This window comes from Hyla sarda, chromosome 5, assembly GCF_029499605.1.
Source record: "Hyla sarda isolate aHylSar1 chromosome 5, aHylSar1.hap1, whole genome shotgun sequence".
In the NCBI taxonomy this organism is placed as follows: domain Eukaryota; kingdom Metazoa; phylum Chordata; class Amphibia; order Anura; family Hylidae; genus Hyla; species Hyla sarda.
Window position 1 is genome coordinate 12,811,193 of NC_079193.1, and position 21,988 is coordinate 12,833,180.

Genomic DNA, 21,988 nt, shown 5'->3' on the forward strand with positions numbered 1-21,988 from the left:
GGATTTATTCAGTTTTTATTTTATTTTCTCAGTCATTTCTGCAGTGCAAATCGAGACCAACTCTGTAACTAAAAAAAGGAAAAAGATAAAATTCATATTCACAGCATTAAAACCGGACAGAACACCCAGAAAATAATAGATGTGGAACTGGAATACACCAAAAATAGACAAAACATGGAACCAGAGATGGATATTGCTGGGAAAAAGGGAGTGTGGATGGGGGGAGTAGTAGTGATGATATTGTGACTCCTCCCCCGGGCTCCTGTATATGTGACGGCCCTCATATTGTGACTCCTCCCCCCCGGGCTCCTGTATATGTGACAGCCCTCATATTGTGACTCCTCCCCCCGGGCTCCTGTATATGTGATGGCCCTCATATTGTGACTCCTTCCCCCCGGGCTCCTGTGTATATGTGACAGCCCTCATATTGTGACTCCTCCCCCCGGGCTCCTGTGTATATGTGACAGCCCTCATATTGTGACTCCTCCCCCGGGCTACTGTATATGTGACAGCCCTCATATTGTGACTCCTCCCCCGGGCTCCTGTATATGTGACAGCCCTCATATTGTGACTGCTCCCCCCAGGCTCCTGTATATGTGACGGCCCTCATATTGTGACTCCTCCCCCCGGGCTCCTGTATATGTGACGGCCCTCATATTGTGACTCCTCCCCCCGGGCTCCTGTATATGTGACGGCCCTCATATTGTGACTCCCCCCCCCCCCAGGCTCCTGTGTATATGTGACAGCCCTCATATTGTGACTCCTCCCCCCAGGCTCCTGTATATGTGACAGCCCTCATATTTTGACTCCTCCCCCGGGCTCCTGTATATGTGATGGCCCTCATATTGTGACTCCTCCCCCCAGGCTCCTGTATATGTGACGGCCCTCATATTGTGACTCCTCCCCCCGGGCTCCTGTATATGTGACGGCCCTCATATTGTGACTCCTCCCCCCAGGCTCTTGTATATGTGACGGCCCTCATATTGTGACTCCTCCCCCCCGTGCTCCTGTATATGTAACGGCCCTCATATTGTGACTCCTCCCCCCGGGCTCCTGTATATGTGATGGCCCTCGCTGCCCCTCTGTGCTGAGATCCATTGTATTCACCGGGTATTGTGGGCACCAGATACAATGTATCAGGGGACGGGGTAATATAACTCTTCTGTAACTACAACTCCCAGCAGGATATTATTTGACAAAAGCTGTCATACCAGTCGTGATGATCCTGTTATTTATTAACAATACTAAGCAGCTCAAATCCTTAATGTCCAGTATGGCGATAAAGCGCCATCTTTGCTCTCAGGCTGTGCCAGGGTATTGCTTATTCATTAGAAGAAGCACTCAGAGTATAATTCTACCCATATCATGCACACTCACAAGCTCTAGTCATACAGCACCATGTGCTTAATTTTAGCACAGCTGCATCCATGTGTTTCTATACTGTAACTGGGTCATGTGATCACCAGTCTGACCCAACGAAAATCAGTGTTAGTGTGTTAGTCCTACATCAGCTAATTTATTGTGAACAACATCACCTATTAGATTCTAGATTGCAAATCCCTCCCCTCCAGCTCTATCTGTATACTGCTGCTGCTATCACTATGGGATCAGGATATATAGTAGTTATACACCTCCCCCTCCAGCTCTATCTGTATACTGCTGCTATCTCTTTGGGATCAGGGTATATAGTAGTTATACACCTCCCCCTTCAGCTCTATCTGTATACTGCTGCTGCTGCTATCTCTGTAGGATCCGGATATATAGTTGTTCTACACCTCCCCTCCAGCTCTATCTGTATACTGCTGCTATCTCTATGGGATCAGTATATATAGTGGTTGTACATCTCCCCTCCAGCTCTATCTGTATACTGCTGCTATCTCTATGGGATCAGTATATATAGTAGTTATATACCTGCCCTGAGATTGTGTTCACATAGTGGGTTTTTGCTGTGTTTTTCAGATTTTTATGTTTTTCCCCCCAAATCACAGTAAAAGTTATGTCAATCATGTTACAAAATATGATTTGTACAGCAATTTTAGAAAATTGCAGTAAAATATCCAAAATGCAGTAAAACATTTCTTCACAAAACACATCTATGTGATTATAGGTCAAAACCCTTTTGTCTTGGGGCAATGTTTCTATATAAAATGCATCAAAACTGCACATAGTGTGAACTGACACAAACCCCATTTATGAGTCTAATCAGTTCACCTGGGTGATCTCCATCAGCCTAATTAGATGACCAGGTGCAGTGATCAGACGCTATCCCCTCTCTCTGCAATTACATCACGGAATTGATGTCCTAATGCTGCCAACACCTCCAATGAATCCTCTGGCTTTGCAATCAGTATGGCTGAAAACCCCCATGCCTGCCACATCAGCTAAAACAGGTAAGCACAAGGCATACACAAGAACCTCTTCATTATTCCCTAATAGTCTTAGCTGCACTATATAAGCAAAAAAAGATGCCTCTTTAAATGTGAACGAGTTGCAATACCAAACACAGCCCGAAGGACGAGAGTGGTGCTATTCCTGAAAAAAAAAAAAAAAAAAAAAGTTCCCAAATCCTGGACAACCCCTTTACATGTATTATGTTATCCCAGTTCACCCCCTATACACATACTCAATGCCGGCCGGTAGACTGCAACAGAATAAAATCAAGGGGGCAAGTGTCACCATAGGGACCCTAAAAACTGATACAGATTAGAAAGTGTTTTATTTTAACAGCAATACAAAGTAAAACAACACAAAAACAGCAGTATTACCCCAAAAATCTGACCATATTCCAGTCCTACTCTACTAAACAGGGACAGATCAATAAGGATGTCACTGTCCCTTTAAATCTTTGTCTCGTGAGATTCTTTCAAGATGGGGGGAGGATAACAGTAGTGAGTGCACATCATATATATGTATATTATTTTGGGCATACAGGCTTTAGTTAATCAGTGCAGGGGATATTTCTAGACCTAAAGAGGTGAATGCTAGGGACTCCATTAAGTTAAAGGGGTACTCAGGTGGGAAAGTTTTTTTTTTAAAGTTTTTTTAAAGCAACTGGTGCCAGAAAGTTAAACAGATTTTTAAATTACTTCTATTAACAAATCTTAACCCTTCCAATACTTATCAGCTGCTGAATACTACAGAGGAAGTTCTTTTCTTTTTATATTGCCTTTTAGTCTGAACACAGTGCTCTCTGCTGACACCACTGTCCATTTTAAGAACTGTCCAGAGTTCCTAAAATGGACAGAGATGTCAGCAGAGAGCACTGTGCTCGTGATATCAGCAGAGAAGCTCTGTGTCCAAAAAAGAAAATACATTTCCTCTGTAGTATTCAGCAGCTAATAAGTACTGGAAGGATTACTTTTTTTTTTTTAAATATAAGTAATTTATAAATCTGTTTAACTTTCTGGCACCAGTTTATTTAAAAATATAAATAAATAAATTTCCACCGGAGTACCCCTTTAAGGGGAATGGGGGGGGGGTAATTAGACTATTACAACCTGCCCCCTAAAATAAGGGGGCGGAGCATGACAGGGAATCTCTAAGTCATACCTAGGGGGAGGAGCATAAGTGTGGGCAGAGAAATGCTTAAGACAACTTAAAACTTAAAGGGGTACTCCGCTGCTCAGTGTTTAGAACAAACTGTTCCGAACGCTGGAGCCGGCGACGGGAGCTCGTGATGTCATAGCCCCACCCACTCAGTGCAAGTCTATGGGAGGGGGCGTGACAGCTCCCTTAGACTTGCATTGAGGGGGCGGGGCATGCCATAATGAGGGGAGGGGCTATGACGTCATGAGCTCCCGACACCAGTTCCAGCATTCGGAACAGTTTGTTCCAAACACTCAGCAGCGGAGTAACCCTTTAACTTAAAATATAAAAACATAGAAGTCAGAGGTCCCACAAACCTGATAGCCCAGTATGAATCAATACCGTTGAGTAAAGAGTTAATAAAATTATATGTTCCAAATTTTTTTTAAACAAATTTATACAGATTTTTAAAAGGGGAAAAAAATGGTTTCAAATCAACTAGTTCCACAAAGTTATACAGATTTGTAAATTACTTCTATATAAGAATCCTAATCCTTCCAGTACCTATCAGCTGCTGTATGCTCCACAGGAAGTTGTGAATTTCTTTTCAGTCTGACCACAGTGCTCTCTGCTGACACCTCTGTCCATGTCAGGAACTGTCCAGAGCAGGAGAAAAATCCCAATAGCGAACCTCTTGCTGGACAGTTCCTGACACGGACATGGGTGGCAGCAGAGAGCACTGTGGTCAGACCGGAAAGAACTACACAACTTCCTCTGGAGCATGTATTTGAATACATTTCCCCCCCCCCCCCCCCCCCCCCGAGTAACCCTTTAATGCAAAAAAAATATCAGTAGTACAAACACAAATGTCCAGTGATTTCGTGGTCCACAAATATCCTACAAATCATGTTAATTTCAGTAATTAAAAAAAAAAATTGTAAATTAAAACTACTACTTTTTTCTTTTTTCATTTTAAGGCCAAATACACAAAAAAAATTATAATAATAAGTTTTTACATTTAATTACATTTTTTCCCATATTTACAAAACAAAAAAGGTGCCATTGGAATAAGCCTACTCCCCCACCCCTTGGCCCTTCCTTGGTGAGGTCTCAGGTCACGGGCCCCACCATCGTTCTCTGTATTACACAATGGCTCCCCAGGCCTCCATCATAAAGGGGTACTCCGCCCCTAGACATCTTATCCCCTATCCAAAGATAGGGGGTAAGATGTCTGATTGCGAGGGTCTCTCAACTGGGGCCAAGCGATCTCTGTGCAGAACCTGGCGTTCATTTAGAAAGTCTATGGGAGGGGGCAGTCACGCCCCGCCCCATAGACTTGCATTGAGGGGGCGTGACATCACGAGGGGGCATCACTGTGATGTCACGACCCACGACACCTGCCCTCCGCTACTCAGTGTCGGCTATCTTCCGAGGTCCCATTGGCAATGAATGGGGCGGCAGTGGTTCATCCGCGAGTTTCATGAGTCCCCATCCCTGAAATCACAGAAGGTCTCAACAATTGGACCCCTAAATCTTAATGGTGGCAAAACTCCTGGGCCTCAATGACAATTATAGAATTGGTTCCTCTTAGGCACAAGGGACCGGCATTGACTGCAATGGCAAAAGTCCTGATTCTGGCGGGACAATCCATAGATTTGGACCATAAAAGGGGTGGACTAATGCAAATCCCATCCATAGGTGGGGTGCTTCTGGGTTGTACCCTTTTAATAATTGGCAGGTTATACCTATGTAACCAGGAATGTAACTGTAGAAGGTTCAGAGTCTGATGGGGGCCCATAAGTCTGATGGGGGCCCATAAGTCTGATGGGGGCCCATAAGGTCTTCAATGGGTCTTTCCTATATGAGGAGGCCAGTACTTTAATGTAGTGGTCCCCAACCCAGTCCTCAAGGCTCACCAACATTTCAAGTCTTTTTTTCAGTCACTCCATTGGAATAGAACAGGAAAAAAAAAAAAAGTAAAATACTGGACTGTTGGGGGCCTTAAAAGGGTACACCGCTGCTGGTGCAGGTGGCAGGGGTCGTGACATCATGGCCACGCCCCTCGTGATGTCACATCACGCCCCCTCAATGCTAGTCTATGGGAGGGGGCATGACTGCCGTCACGCCCCCTCCCATAGACTTGCATCGAGGGGCGTGGTGTGACATCATGAGGGGCGTGGCCATGATGTCACGACCCCCGCCACCTGCTCCGGCAGCGGTGTACCCAGCAATCAAACATCTTATTCCCTATCCTTTTGATAGGGGATAAGATGTCTAGGGGCGGAGTACCACTTTAAAGGACTGGGTTGGGGACCTGTGCCAAAATGGAATAATTAAAATTGGGGGTCCAAAAACCAAGTCTGTGTACTCAGAAGAGGCAGTCCAGTGTATAGCATATAAACCACCATTGTATAGGTAGGTGGCCACCTAGACAGGAAGTCAAGTATCTGCTGGGCACCCTGCAGGGGTGGGGCTTTAATAACGTAATAACAGTAATTCTGCACAGGTAAGTAGTAGTACTACACTATGTACATGCGGTTATTATAGTGGATTTAGGCCTTAACATCCAAATTACACAATTCATAACTACGGTATTTACAGTGCTGACTCCATATGAATTATTCGCGGGATCCTTCGCTTTGAAATTACCACCGAGAAATTATTTGCCCCAATCACCTTTGAATTTTCATGGAAATACCAGCTCCACCCACAAAAAAAACGTAACCGGTAAGAGGGTAACTTCTCCCCAAACCGATCAACGGATCCCGCAAACAAAACAAGGACAAATCTTAAATTAAACAGGAATGGCTACATAATCCGCACATAATATTTAACTGGGTTTTTTGTTTGTTTGTTTTTTCTTCATCTATTTCTGATTTTGTTCTTTTGTAGTCTTTTTTATTTTTTATTTTACCACGGTTACTTGGTTGTTTCCATGGATGGTTTGTTTCTTTTTTGTGTATTCTTTGTGATTTTTTTAGCCTTCTAGCTTTCGACTTAAAAATTTCGGGAAGAAAAAAAAAAAAAAAAAAAAGTTGAATCCTTCAAAACCAAAACCAACCACAGCAAACAGAGGAGCTGCAGAGAGTCCTGCGGAGGACGGAAAAGAGTCTTAGGAAAAGGGGGACGTCCATCAAAGGAAGGCGCTGGGGTTGGCCCGTGGATCCTTCTGGTTTCTGTATCTGTAAGTCAGCCAAACGCCCAGGATCTAAAGAAAAAAAGAAAAAACACTTCCGTGTAAATTAAATTCATATTATATAGGGATCCTCTGCATAGACATGGAGTTAACCCCTTAATGATCAGTCATTCTGTTCCTTCATATCCAGAAACTTGTTTTCATTATTTTTTTGCATTGTCATTGGTTTTTTGCTAGACAAAATGTATTTTTTATCAGAGCCCTTTTAGTCTTTTATGGGGGTGGTCCCCTTAAAGATAAGATAAGCATACAGAATGCTTTATAGTGTCTTACCAAGTCAGTAAACATGTGCGAAATAAACACATTATGATAAAAGAGCCACAGAAATCATATACAGTATGGCTTCCCAGCCCATTCCCAGTCCACAGCATGGCTCCCATCTCACTCCTAGTCCACCGCATGGCTCCCATCTCACTCCTAGTCCACAGTATGGCTCCCATCTCACTCCTAGTCCACCGCATGGCTCCCATCTCACTCCTAGTCCACAGCATGGCTCCCATCTCACTCCTAGTCCACCGCATGGCTCCCATCTCACTCCTAGTCCACAGTATGGCTCCCATCTCACTCCTAGTCCACAGCATGGCTCCCATCTCACTCCTAGTCCACAGCATGGCTCCCATCTCACTCCCAGCCCACAGCATGGCTCCCATCTCACTCCTAGTCCACAGCATGGCTCCCATCTCACTCCTAGTCCACAGTATGGCTCCCATCTCACTCCTAGTCCACAGTATGGCTCCCATCTCACTCCCAGCCCACAGCATGGCTCCCATCTCACTCCTAGTCCACAGCATGGCTCCCATCTCACTCCTAGTCCACAGCATGGCTCCCATCTCCCTCCTAGTCCACAGCATGGCTCCCATCTCACTCCTAGTCCACCACATGGCTCCCATCTCACTCCTAGTCCACAGTATGGCTCCCATCTCACTCCCAGCCCACAGCATGGCTCCCATCTCACTCCTAGTCCACAGCATGGCTCCCATCTCACTCCTAGTCCACAGCATGGCTCCCATCTCACTCCTAGTCCACAGCATGGCTCCCATCTCACTCCTAGTCCACAGCATGGCTCCCATCTCACTCCTAGTCCACAGCATGGCTCCCATCTCACTCCTAGTCCACAGCATGGCTCCCATCTCACTCCTAGTCCACAGCATGGCTCCCATCTCACTCCTAGTCCACAGCATGGCTCCCATCTCACTCCTAGTCCACAGCATGGCTCCCATCTCACTCCTAGTCCACAGCATGGCTCCCATCTCACTCCTAGTCCACAGTATGGCTCCCATCTCACTCCCAGCCCACAGCATGGCTCTCATCTCACTCCTAGTCCACAGCATGGCTCCCATCTCACTCCTAGTCCACAGCATGGCTCCCATCTCACTCCTAGTCCACAGTATGGCTCCCATCTCACTCCCAGCCCACAGCATGGCTCCCATCTCACTCCTAGTCCACAGCATGGCTCCCATCTCACTCCTAGTCCACAGCATGGCTCCCATCTCACTCCTAGTCCACAGCATGGCTCCCATCTCACTCCTAGTCCACAGCATGGCTCCCATCTCACTCCTAGTCCACAGCATGGCTCCCATCTCCCTCCTAGTCCACAGCATGTCTCTCCATCTCAATCCTAGTCCACAGTATGGCTCCCATCTCACTCCTAGTCCACAGCATGGCTCCCATCTCCCTCCTAGTCCACAGCATGGCTCTCCATCTCCCTCCTAGTGAACAGCATGGCTTCCCATCCCATTCCCAGTCCACAGCATGGCTCTCCATCTTCTTTCTAGTCCACCGCATGGCTCCCATCTCACTCCTAGTCCACCGCATGGCTCCCATCTCACTCCTAGTCCACAGCATGGCTCCCATCTCACTCCTAGTCCACAGCATGGCTCCCATCTCACTCCTAGTCCACAGCATGGCTCCCATCTCACTCCTAGTCCACAGTATGGCTCCCATCTCACTCCCAGCCCACAGCATGGCTCCCATCTCACTCCTAGTCCACAGCATGGCTCCCATCTCACTCCTAGTCCACAGCATGGCTCCCATCTCACTCCTAGTCCACAGCATGGCTCCCATCTCACTCCTAGTCCACAGCATGGCTCCCATCTCACTCCTAGTCCACAGCATGGCTCCCATCTCCCTCCTAGTCCACAGCATGTCTCTCCATCTCAATCCTAGTCCACAGTATGGCTCCCATCTCACTCCTAGTCCACAGCATGGCTCCCATCTCCCTCCTAGTCCACAGCATGGCTCTCCATCTCCCTCCTAGTGAACAGCATGGCTTCCCATCCCATTCCCAGTCCACAGCATGGCTCTCCATCTTCTTTCTAGTCCACCGCATGGCTCCCATCTCACTCCTAGTCCACCGCATGGCTCCCATCTCACTCCTAGTCCACCGCATGGCTCCCATCTCACTCCTAGTCCACAGCATGGCTCCCATCTCACTCCTAGTCCACAGCATGGCTCCCATCTCACTCCTAGTCCACAGCATGGTTCCCATCTCACTCCTAGTCCACAGCATGGCTCCCATCTCACTCCTAGTCCACAGCATGGCTCCCATCTCACTCCTAGTCCACAGCATGGCTCCCATCTCACTCCTAGTCCACAGCATGGCTCCCATCTCACTCCTAGTCCACAGCATGGCTCCCATCTCACTCCTAGTCCACAGCATGGCTCCCATCTCACTCCTAGTCCACAGCATGGCTCCCATCTCACTCCTAGTCCACAGCATGGCTCCCATCTCACTCCTAGTCCACAGCATGGCTCCCATCTCACTCCTAGTCCACAGCATGGCTCCCATCTCACTCCTAGTCCACAGCATGGCTCCCATCTCACTCCTAGTCCACAGCATGGCTCCCATCTCACTCCTAGTCCACAGCATGGCTCCCATCTCACTCCTAGTCTACAGCATGGCTCCCATCTCACTCCTAGTCCACAGCATGGCTTCCATCTCACTCCTAGTCTACAGCATGGCTCCCATCTCACTCCTAGTCCACCGCATGGCTCCCATCTCACTCCTAGTCCACCGCATGGCTCCCATCTCACTCCTAGTCCACAGCATGACTCCCAGCTCATTCCCAGTCTACAGCATGGCTCCCATCTCACTCCTAGTCCACAGCATGGCTCCCCATCTCCCTCCTAGTCCCCAGCATAGCTTCCCATCTCATTACCAGTCTACAGCAAGAGTGCCCCCGGAGTGGACAGAATGGGAGGGGGCAGTAGGACGTGCAGGGAGAAGATTCTAGAGATGGGGGTGGGGGGGTGGGGGGAGTAAGTTACGTGGAGGGGGAAGAGGTATAAAAGGGGGAGCCGGAAAGGGAGGAGTCAGTGGTCTAGAGAAATCGTGGAGAGTCCCGCCCGCCCTGGTTTTGGGTGTGGTGGGGCATGGTAGTGTTGTCGCAGCGGAGGGAGATGGAGGGGGATTTTGGAGGCATGCTCGAGCAGTTGGCAGAGTGGTCTCTGAAGGTGGTGCCCTTGAGTCAGGTGAGGGTCGACCAAGGGCAAAGTAAGAGAGAGCAGAAGGAGAAGCTGCCTTCAGGTCCCCCTCCAGGCTGGTGCTATCTCAGGGGTTATCTCAGGGGTTTGGGTTAATTTTGCCATGTTTTGGTTATGTAAATGTTAGGGGGTAATGTTAACTTGGACAGCTGGAAATTGTTATTTATAAATAAATGCAAAATGTGTTATATTTATATATGGATATATATTTGGGAATATATATAGGTTATTTGTTTTGGTTAATAAAATTGGGTCCGCTGTGGCCTTTGCACCACACTTATGTGTCTGTATTTATTGGGAAAGGGGAGAATGGTAAGTGGGTAATGGGTGCAGGGCCAAGCGTAACTCTACGATCCCCTAGTCATGGCTCCCCATCTCCCTCCTAGTCCCCAGCATGGCTCCCATCTCATTCCCAGTCTACAGCATGGCTCTCCATCTCATTTGTAGTCCACAGCATAGCTCCCATCTTACTGCTCGTCCACAACATGGCTTCTTAGCACATTCCTAGTCTGCAGCACGGCTCTCCAGCTGATTCCTGTCCCCGGTATGGCTCTTCATCTCGTTCCTGGTCCCTAGCATGGTTCCACATTCATTTTTGGCTCCCACCATGGCTCCCTCTCTTTTTTTAGTCACCAGCATGGCAGCCCTTCTTATTCATAGTACCAAGCATGGCGTCCCCTCTCATTCTAGGGAACGTGGGGCTATATGGAGTAGTTTAGGATTTGGAGTTATGATCACTATACAGATACATGACGAAACTCATTAAGACACAATGTTGGCCAGGTCAGGGGTATCTAAGTGGAGTAACTGTTTTATTACTTCCAGGAAGTGAAGCATCATTCAGTTTTAACTGTATGACCCTACACACAATATCAAACATCCTACTTTACTAGACTAGTTCTTGAGTCACGCCAGGTCTTCTATTACAGTCACATCCAGAGCTGCATTCAACATTCTGCTGGTTTCCTGTTGGCTTCTGGGCTACAAGATACAACATCTCCCTGCTGCCCCTTCTGGTTCAGTGTCTGTAGAGAATATGAAAACTTCACAGCGCTCTTAGATCTGATAGACCTTGGTGGAGCCATTTTCTATACAGTTCTTTGCTTTGTGCTGTAGAAAACGTATTCTTCTTAATCCACTAACAGGATGTTGTCATCATTGTCGGCCATGACAGATACAATGGAATTGTAGTCCAGTCACGCTCCCTGTTTCTACAAGCCTGCTAGTTCACAACATCCCACTCCGCCTCTCTCTTTTATTAAAGGGCTACTCCGGTGCTCCAGCATTCTGAACAATTTGTTCAGAATGCTCGGAGCCTGAGGCCGTGACATCATGGCCACGACCCCTTGTGACGTCATGCCACACCCCCTCCATTCATGTCTATGGGAGGGGGCGTGTTGGCCGACACGCCCCCTCTTATATACATGAATGGAGGGGGGGGGCGTGGCATCACAAGGGGGCGTGGCCGTGACATCACAACCACTGCCGCAGGAACCCAGCATTTGTTTAGAACGCCAGCAGCAGAGGCTGCTGTAATCACAGAACCTTATTAGCAAGTTCTCCAGTTAGTTTATCTCTATGTCAGCTCTTGCTGGTTTGTCTGTAAAGGTCCTATGACACGGGCCGATTTTCGAGCAAGTGAGCATTCCTAGGAATGCCTGTTTCTTTGACCAAGCCGGAGGGATATTATCATGGAGCCCCCAGTTTTTTTTGCGGCTTTTGTGAATGTTGTGGCACCCAGTTTGTGATTACTATACAAGTGTTTTCTGTACACATTTGTGTTTGGGGACTATTTAAATATATTTTATTGGATATCTAATAAATGTCAAGTTTTCAGTCTGGATCTTCAGTCTGTCATAAATAAAGATGGCCGTACCAGCAATACTTGAAAAGCTATTTCCCTATTGTAAGTCCTAGGAATGCTCATTCCCAATAATCGGCCCATGTAAAAGTGCCAGTGGTCAGCCGACAAATGAGAAAATAAAATGCTTGGTTGCAGGCTGACTGGCTCTTTTGTGCGTGAAAACGAGGGTGTCGTGCGTCCAACGGCGACAAATTTAATGGGCCACACAATCTTTCATGTGGCCTGGCCTCCCGATTGATCGAGCCTTGTGAAGGCTTAATCAGCGCTTGTTAATGGGAGTAGCATTGGCCCATTTAAAGGAGCCTTAAAGGGGCACTCCGATGCCCCAGTGTTCGGAACATTTTATTACGAATGCTTCAAGCGCGGCCACGCCCCCTCATGAGGTCATGCCACGCTCAATGCAAGTCTATGGGAGGGGGCATGGAGTGACATCACGAGGGGGCGTGACCGTGCCGCCATGTCCCCGCCGCCCGCACCCAGCATTCTAAACAAACTCCGGGTGATGCACAGAGAACGACAGAATGATCAGACATCTTATAGGGGATAAGATGTTTAGGGGCAGAGTACCCCTTTAAGTACAGTGGTCAGTGTTTTCAAGTGTCAGCTAGTGGCATGCCCTTCCCCTGCACTGATGTCTTCTTTCTCCCCCCCCCCCCCCCCACTCTTCTCTCAGCCCCAAAAAAATCTTCCCAAATACCCAGCCCGCTCAACCTGCTCCTACACTAACTATTTCCTGCACGTGCCTGCAGGACAGTTAAATCATACTTTGTCATTAGTTACTGCGGCAGCAGGATGTTAAAAACTCCTGGGCAGTTAATGCAACTCCAGCTTCCGCAGCAACGTGGTGTGAGGTACGATTGAACTGTCTAGGCTTTTGCTGGAGAGTTAAATCATACCGAACAACACGTTGCTGCGGCAGAAGGAGTTGCATGGACTGCCCAGGACTGCCGTTGCAGAGATTGTCAGTATTGGGATATCCAGGACATCTCCTGATCGCATTAATCTCAGGCTGCAGGGATTGTTCTGGAGTTCTCTCTCCGACTGTGGAGATTGTCGGTATCAGGACATCTTCATTTTTATTTGGCGTTGAAATATTTCCAGCCATTTGGTTATGCTGGAACATACATATTTTAAGAATATATATATTATATATACAGTGACCCCTCGACCTAAGATGGCCCCGACATACGATCATTTCAGCATACAAACACTCTCAGAGGCAGCTTCAACATCCGATGCTTTTGTATGTCGAGGCCATAAACGGCTATCCGGCAGCCCAGACTGCTTCAGCTGCCACCGGATAGCCGTTTCCGGTGCCCCGTGAGCTCCGGTTATAGTCACTTACCTGTCCACGGCGCTCCGGCGCGTCCTCTTCGGGATCCCATGCATCGTCGGCGCTCTCCTTCGTCATCATCACGTTGCTGCGCACGCCGTCATCCAATAGGAGCGGCGTCCGAGCGACATGATGGCGGCGACGGAGAGCAAGGATGCCGGGGAAGCAGAGGCCTTGCTGAAGCGTCGGGGACAGCACGGGGACGCGGCGACAGCGATGGAACGCGTCATCCAGGGCAGCGATGACGGTCCGGAGCGGCGGGGACACGTGCGTACAACTTCCTCTAACAGTGGTCTACAACCTGCGGACCTCCAGATGTTGCAAAACTACAACACCCAGCATGTCCGGACAGCCAACGGCTGTCCGGGCATGCTGGGTGTTGTAGTTTTGCAACATCTAGAGGTCTGCAGGTTGTAGACCACTGTCCTATACTTTACATTGCACAGATCCCTCAACTTGCGATGGTTTCAACAAACGATGGTCCGTTTGGAACGGATTACCATCGTATGTTGAGGGACCACTGTATATATTATATATATATATATATATATATATATATATATATATATATATATATATATATATATATAAATATATATAGCAAAACTAATAGGCGACAGCACTCCCATAAGGTGCAAATAAAAAAAATGGTCTTTATTCACATAAACATGGTGGCGACGTTTCGGCCCGCCGAAACGTCGCCACCATGTTTATGTGAATAAAGACCGTTTTTTTTTTTTTTTTGCACATTATGGGAGTGCTGTCGCCTATTAGTTTGCTACTTGGGAGGATCTGTGACCAGGATCTGTTGTGACCGTGTGCACCCCATCACCTTTGTATGGATCTACAGGAGTGCTGCTCTCTTTGGAGATATATATATATATATCTCTCTCTATCTCTATCTCTATCTCTATATATCTATATATATATCTATATATATATATATCTATATATATATCTATATATCTATATATCTCTCTCTCTCTCTATATATATATATATCTATATATCTATATCTCTATATCTATATCTCTATATCTATATATATACACATACATACATATATACACACACAAAGATCAATGTAGCCCATCAGCGCTTACTATCTAATAGTAAGATTTCCCCCCCCAATGGACCCACCTCAGTAAAGCTGAAGAAGAAGCCGATTCCTCCCACCACCTTCAGCACCTTCTCCGCATTCTCCTCGATGATAGATCCACATGTTCTACAGACACCGGATGTATGACAGGGCTGGGAGGAGAAAAATGACATAAAATTATTATCTATTAGCAATACGGCCGTCATTACTGCTCTCAGAAGGCTTTTCACCCAGCTTTCCCACACTCCAGAATAACCAAATGATACAGTATGATGTTCCACACTCCGGTATTAGTAGGTGTTGGTAGACTCTACAGATACCCGGGCGTGCACAACGGAATGTGGCCATCAATGGCTCCAAGAGATCTAGGGCACTATGCACTGGCCCCCGGTACTAGAAATGGCACAGCACAAGGATCTGCGTTTTAACCAATCCTGGCCCCTCCGCTGGGTCACCAGGCGGCTGTACCCATCATATCACCTTGGCGAATATATCTGCACCAAGTATTGGGAGCTCATGACAGACAGTCACAGGAAAGGGTAAGGACTTTTTTTGCGCGCTCCCCATGCACGTACCGCATCACAAGGCACGTTCTTATCGAAGGAGTGAAATCCGCAGCAGTTGAAGTTTTTCTCGATGTCCGATCTCGCGGTCGCCGTGTGATTCCACCCAACTTCCAGAAGCTCGTTCTACAAGAGAAACGTGAAATCAATATCCGGTATACAGTAGTATACAAGTTACAATATGAATTGGTTCCAGGACGACCATTGTATGTTGAAGCCATCATATGTTGAGACCAGAACTCGATGGAAAACTGGTTATTGGTTCTGAAGCCACCAAAATATCATCCAAAAATAGGAAAAAGTGAGGATTAAAGAAAAATAAGTAGATAACTAATATAGATAAAGCAAATCCTTCCATATAAAAGTAAGAAATATCTGCTGGGAGCTGTAAATCACTTTCGATTTCAGTGTTTTCCAACCAGGGTGCCTCCAGCTGTTGCAAAACTACAACTCCCAGCATGCTGGGAGTTGTAGTTTTGCAACAGCTGGAGGCACCCTGGTTGGAAAACGCTGGTCTATGTAGAGGACAGGAGCTTCTTCAGGGTCCTGTAAAGTACATGCAATGTCCTAAAAGAGTAAAATGGAGCCGCCCTTACTTGGTGTCCAAAGGAGCAGGTAACCCTGGTACAGGTAAAGAAGTACAGAACATGTAATACCTCCCTGTACTGTAGGGGGCGTTACCAGACACCAGTCAGTGCATACACTTCAGTAATACAGGTAAAGAGTACAGAACATGTAATACCTCCCTGTACTGTAGGGGGCGCTACCAGACACCAGTCAGTGCATACACTTCAGTAATACAGGTAAAGAGTACAGAACATGTAATACCTCCCTGTACTGTAGGGGGCGCTACCAGACATCAGTCAGTGCATACACTTCAGTAATACAGGTAAAGAGTACAGAACATGTAATACCTCCCTGTACTGTAGGGGGCGCTACCAGACACCAGTCAGTGCATGCACTTCAGTAATACAGGTAAAGAGTACAGAACATGTAATACCTCCCTGTACTGTAGGGGGCGCTACCAGACACCAGTCAGTGCATACGCTTCAGTAATACAGGTAAATAGTACAGAACATGTAATACCTCCCTGTACTGTAGGGGGCGCTACCAGTCACCAGTCAGTGCATTCACTTTAGGAATACAGGGGTTTCACCAGTGAATGCCCATTCTGATTGGTCGGTTCTTCCAGCCATTGACACGTTTCGAAGATTCCGTAGCATTGTATGTTGAGTCTGGTTTCAAGTTACAATGGTCCAGAAAAGACCATTGTATGTTGAAACTATTGTAAGTTGAGGGATCACTGTACATTAAAAAAATAAAAATAATAAAAACACATCAGGAGGGCGATTTCGCATCTTCACTACGTGCATCTTCCGGCCCAAGGCCTCATCTATTAGCATAGCACAGTAAGCTGCACAGGGTTTTACTGGTTAATCATGCATGCTATGCTGCACTTTACCTGTAGGGGGAGCTAGAGGAAAAGAAAAATATTACACAGAATGTATCAGGAGTCATATAGGTTTGTGTTACCCAGTGTTCCTCCAGCTGTTGCAAAACTACAACTCCCAGCATGCCCAGCTGTCCGTGCATGCTGGGAGTTGTAGTTTTGCAACAGCTATAGGCACCCTGGTTGGGTAGTTAAAGGAAAGTCCAGTCCCAGTACGGCCTATGTGCTTCGCCTCTTTTGCCTCATCACATTCATGACGATTCTGAACTAAAGACCTGACCTAATCTGGGACAGACTGGTTGCTAGGGAAGCGCTCCCTGACAACACATGGATACTTTATATATATATATATATATATATACACACACACACACACTATTAGGTGTGTGTATAAGGTGTTGGATGTCTCAGACCTTGCAATGCCTGTTAAACTGATTACACAGAGGCATATTCACAGTGTAGGGTCCGTCCCAATGAGGTCACCTTACCGTGGTGGGATGGTCCAAGCTATTTGGCCACCAGATTGTGAGCTAAGTACCTCATTTTTTGCACTATAGCTGTATAGCATTTCATGTTTTATCTGTATCTTTGTGCTGCTGTATTCTCCTGTTGCTATATATTATACACACACACACACACCGATACGTTAAGGAGAAGAACATGCCCGATCCCTACTGATCAGTATACGGCTACATTCAGAAATACTTTAGTTAAAAAAATTCTGTTGAATTGCCAGGAATTTAACAGGAAAACGTTTGTCAGTTCACGGACTTGAATTAAAGTGCAATTAACTTTAATGCGCCATTTATAAAAAAAAACAAAAACAAAAGCTGACCTGTAGGTGGCGTTAGAGGCAAAGAAAAAAGGTTACACAGAACATATTGGGCATCATACTTCTTTGGAGTTTTTTCCCTTAGAATTATGTGGATTTCAATGGGAAAACGTTTCATCAGATCACATTTGACTGTAAATTTAACAGCTGCAAGATTAACCTCAATGGACTTGTTTTTTTGCCCCATTTACATTCCAAAAAAGTGGTTTATGTTTTTTTGTTTCTTGTCAAGGAGGGGGTTAAAAGGAATTATTTTAATTAGAGAAACCCTGTGCTCCTATGAGACAGCTCAGTGAGTGATCCCAGTAAAGTTTTCTGCTGAGATCCCCAGCGATCGGCTCTGATCTGCAGAGAAACAAGTGCTCAGTTTCCCTACAGTGCCCCCCACAGGTGAGATGAAGTATTACACCCTCTCTCAATAGAGACAATGAGCTGTTTGCTTACTGCGGCGGTACCTACCTGCTGCTCCCGGTTTATTGCCAGAGAAGCGCAAGACACGGAGAACTGGACGACAAACACCAGGAAGAGGATGATCATGTACTGGGCCGGATGAGTTAAGGAAGCGATTCCCATTAAATGTTATTACAGCTTCTTGTTTATCAAATGATACGATGAAGGGTGTAGATTTCGTGGTATAACAGGTCTGAGCCCAAAAACACATAGTGCACCCATTCTGAAGAGCAGCAGGCTACGTATGAGACTCCAGAACTGACCACTACTGCCCCCTATCTGTATACTCACCCTAATGCCAACAGGGACACCTGATCTGTAACCCTATGCCAGTGCTCCCCAAAAGTAATTCTTAAAGGGGTACTCCGGAGGGGGGGAAAAAATGAATATCAGCTGGCTCCAGACAGGTAAACAGATTTGTAAATAACTTCGGTTAAAAAATCTTAACCCTTCCAGCACTTAGCTGCTGTATGCTCCACAGGAAGTTGTGTAATTCATTCCAGTCTGACCACAGTGCTCTCTGCTGACACCTCTGTCCGTGTCAGGAACTGTCCAGAGCAGGATAGGTTTCCTATGGAGATTTGCTCCTTCTCTGGACAGTTCCTGAAACGGACAGAGGTGTCAGCAGAGAGCACTGTGGTCAGACTGGAAGGAACTACACAACTTCCTGTGGTGCATACAGCAGCTGTTAAGTACTGGAAGGATTAAGATTTTTTAATAGAAGTAATTTGCAAATGTGTATAATATTCTGGAGGCAGTCGATATGAAAAAAAATTATTTCCCACTGGAGTACCCCTTTAAGCTGTTAAAAAACTACAACTCCCAGCATGGCCTGACAACCTGTGGCTGATCCTCTGATCTCTTTGAACAATGTCCCCCAACCTGTGGCTGTCCAAATATTGCAAAACTACAATTCCCAGCATGCCTTTTCACACTGTTGCTGATCCTTTGGAGAGCCACAGGTTGGCCATTGTTATAAGAGATCAGCTTTTACAGTACTACAACTCACAGCATGCCCCAACAACCCACGGCTGATCCTTTGATCTCTTAGAATAATGTCCCCCAACCTGTGGCTCTCTAGTCTAGAACTACAACTCCCAGCATCCCCTGTCAAGCTGTGGCTGATCCTTTGGAAATCCACAGGTGAGGGACATTGTTCTAAGACTGTGGTCTACAAATCGTGGCCAACCTGATATTGCATAACTACAACTCCCAGCGCACCCACTCAACGAGTGTCCGGGCATGCTGGGAGTAGTAGTTTTGTACCATCTAGAACTCCACTGATGGGAGACCACTGTTCCAAGATCAACTATTGCAGATCTACAACTCCCAGCATGCTCTGACAACCATCGTCTGATCCTTTAAACTTTTAGAATAATGTTCCCCCAACCTGTGGCTCTCCAGCTGTTGCAGAACTACAAATCCCAGCATGCACAGACAGCCTTCAGAGATAACCCAGCAATATGCAATTGCTTTATAAACAGTGTTTCCCAACCAGAGTGCCTCCAGCTGTTGCAAAACTACAACTACCAGCATGCCCGGACAGCCTTTGGCTGTCCGGGCATGCTGGTAGTTGTAGTTTTGCAACAGCTGGAGGCACTCTGGTTGGGAAACACTGTTTTATAAGATAGGAATACACAATATTGCAAAACACAATAAAATGTTCTGCTGCTTCCGTGAATTTTACAAGACCACATCGGCCGTCAGGGCATGCTGGGAGTTGTAGTTTTACAACAGCTGCCGTAGGCGGACACGTGTCCCTATAATGGACTGTAATCTTGTATTATTTCCCAGTCTCCACGTGAAGCCGCCGGGTCCTGTGTGCACTGTACCTGCAGCTGCTCCCACTAACCAAACACTGCTATTAAGTGACAAGGTGACTCAGGGCCACGCCTCGCGGCCGCACAGCCCGGGGCCGGTTACGACACGCTGCACCATACATTGTAACCAGTCATTTGTGTTGTAAAGCGTTCTGGGAATTGCTTCTGCAAATGGTTTATTGTAGCAGATATTGTCGTTTTGTCTGAGCATGTAACATATACATATTATATATATATATATATATATATATATATATATATATATATATATATATGTGTGTGTGTGTAGGTAGATAGATAGATAGATAGATGGAGAGAGAGAATATATATATATATATATATATATACACACACATATATATATATATATATATATATATATATATATACACACATACACACACAGTATATAATAGAGATAGATAGATATATCTATCTCTATCTCTATCTATATCTCTATCTATATATCTCTATCTATATATCTCTATCTATCTATCTATCTATCTATATATATATATCTCTATATATCTATCTATCTATCTATCTATCTATCTATCTATCTATCTATCTATCTATCTATCTATATATACACACACACACACAGTCAATATGGGGAAGATTTATCAAATCCTGTCCAGAGGAAAAGTTGTCCAGTTGCCCATAGCAACCAATCAGATCACTTCTTTCATTTTCACAGGCCTTCCTAAAAATGAAAGCAGCAAGCTGATTGGTTGCTATGGGCAACAGGGCAAGTTTTCCTCCTCACAGGTTTTGATAAATCTGTGTATGTGTGTGTGTGTGATTTAACCCTTACTCACCCCCATTTGCCAGGGGCGGGGCTTATGTTTAAGGTCCCATACAAGTCTATGGGAAATATATGTTACTGCATAACTTCCAAACGGCTGGAGATATTTCCATAATACTTGGTCACATGTTACTTATATGTCCACTTAAAATATAGGATAGTTAATTTAACCCTTAACTACCCCCATTTGTGAGGGTCGGGGTTTTCGTTTAAAGTCTCATGCAAATCAATGGGAAATGTATGTTCCCACATAACTTCCGTACGGCTGGAGATATTTCAATACCTGGTCACATATTACAGGTCGGGATAGGAGGACGGGATAGGAGGAAGGGATAGGAGGTCGGGATAGGAGGTCGGGATTGGAGGTCGGGATAGGAGGTCGGGATAGGAAGTCAAAAGCTTCCACCTTTGTTTATTTTCCTCCTCAACAAGGATTGGGAAGGAAAAATCGGGCAATGCTGGGTACTCAGCTAGTTTATTCACTGACAGCAAGCAGAGGTATTGAAACTGTGAGGAATTAAAGGGGCACTACGAAGGAAAACAATTTTTTTCAAATCAACTGCTTCCAGAAAGTTAAACAGATTTGTAAGTTACTTCTATTAAAAAATCTTAACCCTTCCAGAACTTATCAGCTGCTACTATATGCTCCAGAGGAAGTTGTGTAGTTCTTTCCAGTCTGACCACAGTGCTCTCTGCTGACACCTCTGTCCATGTCAGGAACTGTCCAGAGCAGGAGCAAATCCCCATAGCAAACCTCTCCTGCTCTGGACAGTTCCTGACATGGACAGAGGTGGCAACAGAGAGCACTGGGGTCAGACTGGAAAGAACTACACAACTTTCTGTGGAGCATACAGCAGCTGATAAGTCAACAAAGTTATGTAACCAGCTCACCCCCTACCACATGGACTTGCCAGAATCTGTCACCCAGCTGGATGTGCCCTAAACGCGTCTGATGACATGCTAACAGTTACATAGTAACATAGTAACATAGTAACATAGTTCATAAGGTTGAAAAAAGACCAGAGTCCATCAAGTTCAACCTATAACCCTAATAAGTCCCTATTGAGTTGATCCAGAGGAAGGCAAAAAAAAACCTCATACTAGAGGTAAAAATTCCTTCCCGACTCCAAATATGGCATCAGAATAAATCTCTGGATCAACCTTCTGTCTGTATAAATCTAGTATACATAACCAGGGATGTTATTATTCTCCAAAAAATGCATCCAGACCCCTTTTTGAACTCTTTTACAGAGTTCTCCATGGCACCTCCTCCGGGAGAGAATTTCACAGTCTCACTGCTCTTACAGTAAAGAACCCCCGTCTGTGCTGGTGTAGAAACCTTCTTTCCTCTAGACGTAGAGGATGCCCCCTTGTTATAGATACAGTCCTGGGTATAAATAGATCATGGAGAGATCTCTGTACTGTCCCCTGATATATTTATACATAGTTATTAGGTCTCCCCTAAGCCTTCTTTTTTCTAAACTAAATAACCCTAATTCTGATAATCTTTCTGGGTACTGTAGTCCTCCCATTCCCCGTATTACCCTGGTTGCCCGTCTTTGAACCCT

At 45.9% G+C, this 21,988-nt stretch overlaps 1 protein-coding gene across 4 annotated transcripts in view; it reads right to left on the reverse strand.

The window, feature by feature from the left end:
• Positions 1-5,692: 5,692 nt before the first annotated feature.
• TSPAN13 (tetraspanin 13) overlaps positions 5,693-21,988 on the reverse strand; it is a 47,552-nt gene continuing 31,256 nt past the window's right edge. For all 4 annotated transcript variants that reach the window (XM_056518873.1, XM_056518875.1, XM_056518872.1 and 1 more), the window contains 4 exons: positions 17,805-17,885; positions 15,076-15,189; positions 14,542-14,652; positions 5,693-6,733 (listed from right to left, as the gene is read on the reverse strand). In XM_056518873.1, coding sequence (XP_056374848.1) covers positions 6,659-6,733; positions 14,542-14,652; positions 15,076-15,189; positions 17,805-17,885 — 381 coding nt within the window. In that variant the 3' untranslated portion in view covers positions 5,693-6,658. The remainder of the gene's footprint in view (positions 6,734-14,541; positions 14,653-15,075; positions 15,190-17,804; positions 17,886-21,988) is intronic.